This window comes from Oncorhynchus mykiss, chromosome 8 (assembly GCF_013265735.2).
Source record: "Oncorhynchus mykiss isolate Arlee chromosome 8, USDA_OmykA_1.1, whole genome shotgun sequence".
Taxonomy (NCBI): domain Eukaryota; kingdom Metazoa; phylum Chordata; class Actinopteri; order Salmoniformes; family Salmonidae; genus Oncorhynchus; species Oncorhynchus mykiss.
In genome coordinates this window covers 75,595,072-75,603,414 of record NC_048572.1, presented here as the reverse complement: position 1 = coordinate 75,603,414, position 8,343 = coordinate 75,595,072, and the positions used below count along the sequence as shown (strand labels likewise).

Below are 8,343 nucleotides of genomic sequence, written 5' to 3'. Positions count from 1 at the left end.
GTGTACCTTGACTCCAGCTTTAGTGATGTTGTGTGTGTGTGTGTACCTTGACTCCAGCTTTAGTGATGTTGTGTGTGTGTGTGTGTGTGTGTGTGTGTGAGTGTGTGTATCTTGACCCCAGATTTAGTGATGTTGTGTGTGTGTGTACCTTGACCCCAGCTTTAGTGATGTTGTGTGTGTGTGTGTGTGTCTACCTTGACTCCAGCTTTAGTGATGTTGTGTGTGTGAATGTACCTTGACTCCAGCTTTAGTGATGTTGTGTGTGTGTGTACCATGACTCCAGCTTTAGTGATGTTGTGTGTGTGTGTGTGTGTGTGTGTGTGTGTGTGTGTGTGTATCTTGACCCCAGATTTAGTGATGTTGTGTGTGTGTGTGTGTACCTTGACCCCAGCTTTAGTGATGTTGTGTGTGTGTGTGTACCATGACTCCAGCTTTAGTGATGTTGTGTGTGTACCTTGACTCCAGCTTTAGTGATGTTGTGTGTGTGTGTGTGTGTGTATCTTGACCCCAGATTTAGTGATGTTGTGTGTGTGTGTGTGTGTGTGTACCTTGACCCCAGCTTTAGTGATGTTGTGTGTGTGTGTGTGTGTACCTTGACTCCAGCTTTAGTGATGTTGTGTGTGTGAATGTACCTTGACTCCAGCTTTAGTGATGGAGATGGTCTGTTGCTCCATGGCCTCGTGGATGGCCACCTGGTCTCTGGTCTCCATCTTATCAAACTCATCGATACAACACACACCCTGTCGATAAAGAGAAATACACACCGCTTTAAGCACAAAACACACACACACACACACAAACAAACACGCATCATCCTCAGCTCACACACACTCACGTTGTCAGCGAGCATGAGCGCGCCGGCCTCGATGACGAACTCATGTGACTCCTCGTCTCGAACCACAGCTGCTGTTAAACCTGCTGCACTGCTGGCCTTCCCACTGGTATACACAGCCCTGGGACTGAACTCCTCCACATGCCTGAGACAGAGTGTACAGGTGTAGTGTGGGTATAGGGGACAGTGTGTAAGGCTAGGAGACTGAGAGTGTACAGGTGTAGTGTGGGTATAGGGGGAGGTGTAAGGCTAGGAGACTGAGAGTGTACAAGTGTAGTGTGGGTATAGGGGACAGTGTGTAAGGCAAGGAGACTGAGAGTGTACAGGTGTAGTGTGGGTATAGGAGGCTGAGAGTGTACAAGTGTAGTGTGGGTATAGGGGACAGTGTGTAAGGCTAGGAGACTGAGAGTGTACAGGTGTAGTGTGGGTATAGGGGGAGGTGTAAGGCTAGGAGACTGAGAGTGTACAAGTGTAGTGTGGGTATAGGGGACAGTGTGTAAGGCAAGGAGACTGAGAGTGTACAGGTGTAGTGTGGGTATAGGGGACAGTGTGTAAGGCAAGGAGACTGAGAGTGTACAGGTGTAGTGTGGGTATAGGGGGAGGTGTAAGGCTAGGAGACTGAGAGTGTACAGGTGTAGTGTGGGTATAGGGGACAGTGTGTAAGGCTAGGAGACTGAGAGTGTACAGGTGTAGTGTGGGTATAGGGGACAGTGTGTAAGGCTAGAAGAGTGTACAGGTGTAGTGTGGGTATAGGGGACAGTGTGTAAGGCTAGGAGACTGAGAGTGTACAGGTGTAGTGTGGGTATAGGGGGAGGTGTAAGGCTAGGAGACTGAGAGTGTACAAGTGTAGTGTGGGTATAGGGGGAGGTGTAAGGCTAGGAGGCTGAGAGTGTACAGGTGTAGTGTGGGTATAGGGGACAGTGTGTAAGGCTAGGAGACTGAGAGTGTACAGGTGTAGTGTGGGTATAGGGGACAGTGTGTAAGGCTAGGAGGCTGAGAGTGCACGGGTGTAGTGTGGGTATAGGGGGAGGTGTAAGGCTAGGAGACTGAGAGTGTACAGGTGTAGTGTGGGTATAGGGGGAGGTGTAAGGCTAGGAGACTGAGAGTGTACAGGTGTAGTGTGGGTATAGGGGACAGTGTGTAAGGCTAGGAGACTGAGAGTGTACAGGTGTAGTGTGGGTATAGGGGACAGTGTGTAAGGCTAGGAGGCTGAGAGTGCACGGGTGTAGTGTGGGTATAGGGGGAGGTGTAAGGCTAGGAGGCTGAGAGTGTACAGGTGTAGTGTGGGTATAGGGGACAGTGTGTAAGGCTAGGAGGCTGAGAGTGCACGGGTGTAGTGTGGGTATAATGGGGATGTGTCGGTGGTTTTGTGAGGGTAGATGGGTATTGTGCAAGTGAGTAGAGGCATAAGTGCGGAGACTAAAGGGGTGGAGGGATTCACTTGAGGAATGATTTTTGACAGAGGAGTCTCATACAGTGCCTTCAGAAAGTATTCACACCCCTTGACTTTTCAGACATATTGCTGTGTTACAGTCTGAATTTGAAATGTTTTAACTTGAGATATTTGGTCACTGGCCTACACACAATACCCATACTGTCAAAGCGGAATTGTGTTTTCCCCAAAAAAATGTAACTCATCACAAATGAAAAGCTGAAATGTCTTGAGTCAGTAAGTATTCAACCCCTTTGCTGTGGCAAGACTAAACAAAGTTCAGGAGTAAGTCACATAAGTTGCATGGACTCAAAAAACTAGTGCTTAATATGATGTTTGAATGACTACCTCCTCTCTGTACCACACACATACAATTATCTGTAAGGTCCCTCAGCCAAGAATTGAATTTCAACACAGATTCAGTCACAAAGACCAGGGCGCTTTTCCAATGCCTCACAAAGAAGGACACCTATTGGTAGATGGATCAACATAAAAAAGCAGGCATTGAATATCTCTTTGAGCATTGTGAAGTTATTAATTACACTTTGATGGTGTATTAATACACCTAGTCCCTACAGGTGTCCTTCCTAACTCAGTTGCTGGAGAGGAAAGAAACCGCTCAGGGATTTCACCATGAGACCAATGGTGGCTTTAAAACAGTTTAATGGCTGTGATAGGAGAAAATTGAGGATGGATCAACAACATTGCAGTTACTCCACAATACTAACCTAATTGACAAAATGTGGAATAGCCTAAGTCAAGGCACTGTACATGTAGGTAGACAGTGTGGAGTGTATAGTGTGCAGGGTGTAGAGGTCTTACTTGAGGAACTGGCTCTTGGCGGTAGAGGGGTCTCCGACAATGCAGACGTTGACATCTCCTCTGAGAGACGTTCCCTCCATGGTGGTCTTAGGAACACCCCCAAACAACATCAACAGGATACCACGCTTCACCTCATCGTTACCTACACACACACACATTACACACACACACATTATACACACATTGCACACACACACAGAATACCACATGCAAAGGCTGTGGTAATAACATAGTAGTAGTAACAGTGTAGTACTGCCCATGTATAGTTGGGAACAGGCTGGTGCTGAGGTTGTTGTAGTAATATGGTAGTGATGTAGTAGTATAGTAGTAGTAACAGTGTAGTACTGACCATGTATAGTTGGGAACAAGCTGGTGCTGAGGTTGTTGTAGTAATATGGTAGTGATGTAGTAGTATAGTAGTAGTAACAGTGTAGTACTGACCGTGTATAGTTGGGAACAGGCTGGTGCTGAGGTTGTTGTAGTAATATGGTAGTGATGTAGTAGTATAGTAGTAGTAACAGTGTAGTACTGCCCGTGTATAGTTGGGAACAAGCTGGTGCTGAGGTTGTTGTAGTAATATGGTAGTGGTGTAGTAGTATAGTAGTAGTAACAGTGTAGTACTGACCGTGTATAGTTGGGAACAGACTGGTGCCGAGGTTGTGGTAGAGGTTCTTGTCTTGGCTCATCTCAAACACCTTCTCCCACTCCTGAACTGACATCTGGCTCTTGATGCTCTCTGCCGTCTGATCCTCATCACGCAGCTCCTTCCCTCCGAACTACACACACACACACACATTACAACTCCCTTCAAACAAATGTTGTACATGCATGCATTACATGCATACTCGTTTGTAGCCTGAAGTAGTATGAGAGTTTGTGTGTGTGTCTTGATGTTTGTGTGTGTGTGTGTCTCGATGGTTGAGTGAGTGTGTCTCGATGTTTGGGTGTGTGTGTGTCTCGATGGTTGAGTGAGTGTGTCTCGATGTTTGGGTGTGTGTGTGTGTCTCGATGGTTGGGTGAGTGTGTGTGTCGTACCCTGGGGTTGGTAGGAGCCACATGGCAGGCGAGGAAGGCCAGTCTGTAGGACAGCTCTCTGACACCCAGGGCTTTAAGACCGCGAAGGCCCTCGTTCTCATAACCCTGTCTCCCTCCTACACGGGAACTGGTCTCTGCTCGCACACCTAGAGAGATGGGAAATGAGTCCTGTTGTGTGTCTGTATGACCTGTGTACGTATCATGCCAGTGTGTGTGTGTGTGTGTACATACCTGCGGTGCTGAGCTGGGAGACGTCGGGAACCACTATCAGCGAGCCAGTGATATCACAGCGGTCTCCGGCCTGGGCCGTCTCCACAGCCTCAGCCCTCAGAATCACCTCTAGAGAGCGGGGGATGGACCCTCTGGGCAGCTCTGCCTGGGTCTCCTGGATACGCACCTACAAACACACACACACACACACACAGAGGTTAGACATACAAACGCATAACACACACAAGTTTCAGACTTACACACACACACACATGTAACATTACTGACACACAAAACAATCACACGCGTGCCTTCCTACTATTCTGAAGGGACCAAGTTGTTGAGGTGATATCTGACAGAATCCCCGAGCCGACCAGGTGAAAAATCTGCCGTTGTTCACTTGAGCATGGCACTTAACCCTAATTGCTGTAAGTCGCTCTGGATAAGAGCATCTGCAAAATGACAAAAAATGTAAACGTCTACCTTCTGGAAGTCGATGAACTTGGAGCGGTGTGTGTCTAGGTGGAAGCGAGCGCGGTTGCTGCAGACGGGGTTCCTGCAGACGGTGGGCGGTGCGTACTTGAACTGCTGGGGCACGTCCGGACACACCCCCTGGCAGTCCAGACACAGGAACGTCCCGCTCACCTGATGGAGGCAAAACAGAGAGGATCAGACACAGATGTCATACATATCAAGAGTTTTTAGGAAGCATTATTTGGCCTCACTCACAAGCTGTGGGTATACGGTGTGTGACTCACTAGTTCTGGGTGTACGGGGTGCGTCCTCACTACCTGTGCACTGAACCGCACCAGAGAGCCGATACGCAGGGAGGACAGCTCACGGATCCTATAACACAAAACAAACACTGTCAGGTCACACACAAAACATCTTAGAGAACAGAACACCATTTGTGTGACTTGAAACATTTGTCTTCAGGTATGTGCCTCTTACTTGTGTCTGGTGGGCAGGTCCTGAATGGCCAAGTAGAACTCCTTATTCACTGGGACATTCCCATGATCCCTAGCAAAGTTCCTCACCGCACGACAAAGGAAGGGATACACTCTGAAGTGGAGGAGAGGTAGAAGCAGAAAGAAGAATAGAGAGCTTGTCAGCTGGATATAGTAACGCTAAGATCTTCAATAACATGAACACACAAAGGTTCTAAGTAGAGGTCGACAAATCGGCATGGTCGATTAATTTGGGCCGATTTCAAGTTTTCATAACAATCGGTAATCGTAATTTTTGGACACCGATTATGGCCGATTACATTGCACTCCACGAGGAGACTGCGTGGCAGGTTGGCAAGGAGCCAAGGTAAGTTGCTAGCTAGCATTAAGCTTATCTTATGAAAAACAATCAATCATAACGTAATCACTAGTTTACTACACATGGTTGATGACATTACTAGGTTAACTAGCTTGTCCTGCGTTGCATATAATCAATGCGGTGCCTGTTAATTTATCATCGAATCACAGCCTACTTTGCCAAACAGGTGATGACATAACATGTCCCTAACCATAAACATCAATGCCTTTCTAAAAATCAATACACAAGTATCTTTTCTTAAACCTGCATATTTAGTTAAAATAAATTCATGTTAGCAGGCAATATTAACTATGGAAATTGTGTCACTTCTCTTGTGTTCTGTGCAAGCAGTCAGGGTATATGCAGCAGTTTGGGCTGCCTGGCTCGTTGCGAACTGTGTAAAGACCATTTCTTCCTAACAAAGACAGTACTTCATTTGCCAGAATTTTACATAATTATGACATAACATTGAAGGTTGTGCAAGGTTGTGCAATGTAACAGCAATATTTAGACTTAGGGATGCCACCTGTTCGATAAAATACGTAACGGTTCAGTACTTCACTGAGAGAATAAACGTTTTCTTTTTGAAATGATAGTTTCCGGATTTGACCATATTAATGACCTATGGCTCCTATTTCTGTGTGTTTATTATATTAGAGTTAAGTCTTTGATTTGATATTGATAGAGCAGTTTGACTGAGCGGTGGTAGGCAGCAGCAGGCTCAGAAGCATTCATTCAAACAGCACTTTCCTGCGTTTGCCAGCAGCTCTTCGCAATGCTTGAAGCACAGCGCTGTTTATGACTTCAAGCTTATTAACTCCTGAGATTAGGCTAGCAATACTATAGTGCCTATAAGAACATCCAATAGTCAAAGGTAAATGAAATACAAATGGTATAGAGAGAAATAGTCCTATAATTCCTATAATAACTACAACCTAAAGACTCATCCTAAAAGGAATCACCAGCTTTCATATGTTCTCATGTTCTGAGTGAAGAACTTAAACGTTAGCTTTTTTACATGGCACATATTGCACTTTTACTTTCTTCTCCAACACTTTGTTTTTGTATTATTTAAACCAAATTGAACATGTTTCATTATTTATTTGAGACAAAATGTATTTTATTTATGTATTATATTAAGTTAAAATAAAAGTTTTCATTCAGTATTGTTGTGACTGTCATTATTACAAATATATATATAAAAATCGTCCAATACTCGTCTTTTTTTGGTCCTTCAATAATCGGTTATCGTGTTGAAAAATCATTATCGGTCGACCTCCAGTTCTAAGTGCTCTGTTAGAGTTTTATGGAGTGTCGTGCCCCTCTGATGGATTTAAATATGATTCTAGATCTGTAGCTACCTGTAGAACTCCTCCTGGATGGTGGTTGCCAGTTCCTGATTAAATCCTTCCAGATCAGTGAAGGAGACCAGCAGAGTGTTTCTCTCTGGCCTGATCAGCTCCTCAGCATCACGGACATACTTCACCTCACCGTCTGCTGTCTGGTACCTACACACACAGAAATACAACATGTGTATTAGTTGTATGCATCCCATTTTGTGTATAACTGATGTATAACTGTGGTTATAGAAGACTTGTATGAAGCTAGACTGGATATGTTAGACATGCACATCGTGTTAGCCAACTCCAACTAGCTTGTGAGCTAGCCAGCTAGCTAGGTTTCAACAGTTCCAAAAACTTGGTAAAATACGATTAAAATAGTTAGTTAGCACACTATTAATAAAGTAAATCCAGCCATAACATTGACGTTTAGCTATATCTTACAGTTTGATAGCTATCCAATAGCTATTAGCTAGCTAGTTAACAATGTACCAAGAACAATAACATCATCATGTCATTATTTCACTTACTCTTCTAAGAAAGCCTGGAAAAGCTTCTGGCATTTCTCTGCCAACTCGTCCTTCACCATCTGTCCCGCATTCTCCTGAGTCGGCTGTACAAGATCCATATTTTCACTGGATTAAAACTAAAATATTAATATATGAAATAGTTCTAAAGTCACTCCCGTCTCCTTTTGACTGTACAACGCACGCTGTGGGAAAGAAAGTGCATTTTTCGCGCGAAAACCAGGACCATGTGACATTTGGCGCGACACAGTCGACCAATTACATCGTTGTATCTTGAACCATGCAAACGTATGAAGAATTATAGCCAATCAAAAGTTGGTATGCAAATGTATAACGACCTTTCTCCTTCCATGGCTTCCATGCTAGGAAAATGTATGCTTCAGACACAAAATCAGACACAAAATCAAAATGGTCTATATCGTAAAAATTCATGAAAACAAAAATGTGCTTTTTGGTCTTAATTTAAGGTTGGGGTTAGGGATAAGATTATCCGTGTGGTTAAATTGTGGATTACGGTTAGGGTTAGATTTAAAATCAGAGTTATCTTGTAGAAATAGGTGGGGTTTAGCCAGAATTATGACTTTGTGGATGTGGTAACTAGTGACGAGCGGACTGCGTGGACAGATCTAGGACCAGCTTCCCTTCCCACTCCTGGTATAAAGGTGGAACGCGCAAAACTGACCTTAGACAGTTAATAAAGTGTAATATCATTACCGTGTTAGAAGCAACTTTGTGTATTTTCCCATATATATGAAAGAGCGTACATCCAGAATGTTGGTGGGGTGACGTTCCAGGTTTCTCCACCGGATGTAGCTGTTGAACTGATAGAGCATGTTCTCA

At 44.5% G+C, this 8,343-nt stretch overlaps 1 protein-coding gene across 1 annotated transcript in view; it reads right to left on the bottom strand.

The window, feature by feature from the left end:
• LOC110530628 (zygotic DNA replication licensing factor mcm6-B) overlaps positions 1-7,725 on the bottom strand; it is a 13,942-nt gene extending 6,217 nt beyond the window's left edge. Inside the window, exons 1-11 of the mRNA XM_036986266.1 lie at positions 7,507-7,725; positions 6,998-7,144; positions 5,283-5,393; positions 5,090-5,177; positions 4,815-4,976; positions 4,353-4,518; positions 4,122-4,267; positions 3,712-3,862; positions 3,087-3,228; positions 836-977; positions 633-740 (exon numbers count right to left, since the gene is read on the bottom strand). Coding sequence (XP_036842161.1) covers positions 633-740; positions 836-977; positions 3,087-3,228; positions 3,712-3,862; positions 4,122-4,267; positions 4,353-4,518; positions 4,815-4,976; positions 5,090-5,177; positions 5,283-5,393; positions 6,998-7,144; positions 7,507-7,604 — 1,461 coding nt within the window. The 5' untranslated portion in view covers positions 7,605-7,725. The remainder of the gene's footprint in view (positions 1-632; positions 741-835; positions 978-3,086; positions 3,229-3,711; positions 3,863-4,121; positions 4,268-4,352; positions 4,519-4,814; positions 4,977-5,089; positions 5,178-5,282; positions 5,394-6,997; positions 7,145-7,506) is intronic.
• Between the last annotated feature and the right edge of the window lie 618 nt (positions 7,726-8,343).